The following is an 866-nucleotide window of genomic DNA, read 5'->3' as shown; positions in this document are numbered from 1 at the left end:
TTTTGCTGCTTTACAGGTGTGGAAATCAGAAAGATCACAGACGCCCATACTCCGTCCAGTCGCACAGTCAACAACACGCTGTACTACATTCTGTCGACCTCCACAGCACCCCTCCTGGATCAGAGTCTCACAGCAGAAGAGCACGAACGCCTGGAGTCCAGTCTGAACTACGCCGACCACTGCTTCAGCGGCCACGCCACCATGCATGCCGAGAACCTGTGGCCGGAGCGCCTGACCAACGTGGCTCAGATCCTGCAGCTGGTGAATCTCTGGAACCTGACCTTCCAGAAAAGAGGATGCAAGGTCCTCGTGGCGGCAGGCACTCACGGTATGATGCAAGGCATGGTCCTGAGTTTCGGCGGTCTGCAGTTCACCGAAAACCACCTTCAGTTCCAGGCCGACCCAGATGTTCTTCACAACAGCTACTCTTTGAGGGGCATCCATTACAATAAAGACCTTATCAACCTGGCCGTGCTGCAGGACGCCGAGGGCAAGCCCTTCCTGCACGTGTCTGTCAAGCCTCAGGAGAAACCCGTGAAGCTGTACGCCTGCGAGGCCGGCTGCATGAACGAGCCCGTGGAGCTGACCTCGGAGCTGCGAGGCCACACGTTTCCGGTGATGGTGACCCAGCCCATCACGCCTCTGCTGTACATCTCCACTGATCTCACTCACCTGCAAGACCTGAGACACACGATCCACGTCAAGGCCATCTTGGCTCACGAGGACCACATGGCCAAGCAGTACCCAGGCCTGCCCTTCCTCTTCTGGTTCAGCGTGGCGTCCCTCATCACGCTTTTCCACCTCTTCCTCTTCAAACTCATCTACAATGAGTACTGCGGGCCTGGAGCCAAGCCGCTCTTCAGGAG

At 57.3% G+C, this 866-nt stretch overlaps 1 protein-coding gene across 1 annotated transcript; it reads left to right on the top strand.

Annotated features, from left to right (window-relative positions):
* Positions 1-3: 3 nt before the first annotated feature.
* Positions 4-861, top strand: LOC107735586 (uncharacterized protein KIAA2013 homolog; the record flags this gene model as incomplete). The annotated part of the gene is made up of 1 exon (XM_016547221.1): positions 4-861. A coding segment is annotated over one exon (858 nt), but the record flags the coding sequence as incomplete, so codon positions are not given.
* Between the last annotated feature and the right edge of the window lie 5 nt (positions 862-866).

Source organism: Sinocyclocheilus rhinocerous, unplaced genomic scaffold (genome assembly GCF_001515625.1).
Source record: "Sinocyclocheilus rhinocerous isolate Xijiao unplaced genomic scaffold, SAMN03320098_v1.1 C36159749, whole genome shotgun sequence".
Lineage (NCBI taxonomy): Eukaryota > Metazoa > Chordata > Actinopteri > Cypriniformes > Cyprinidae > Sinocyclocheilus > Sinocyclocheilus rhinocerous.
Note: the sequence above shows the minus strand (reverse complement) of the source record. Positions and strands in the feature narration are given on the sequence as shown.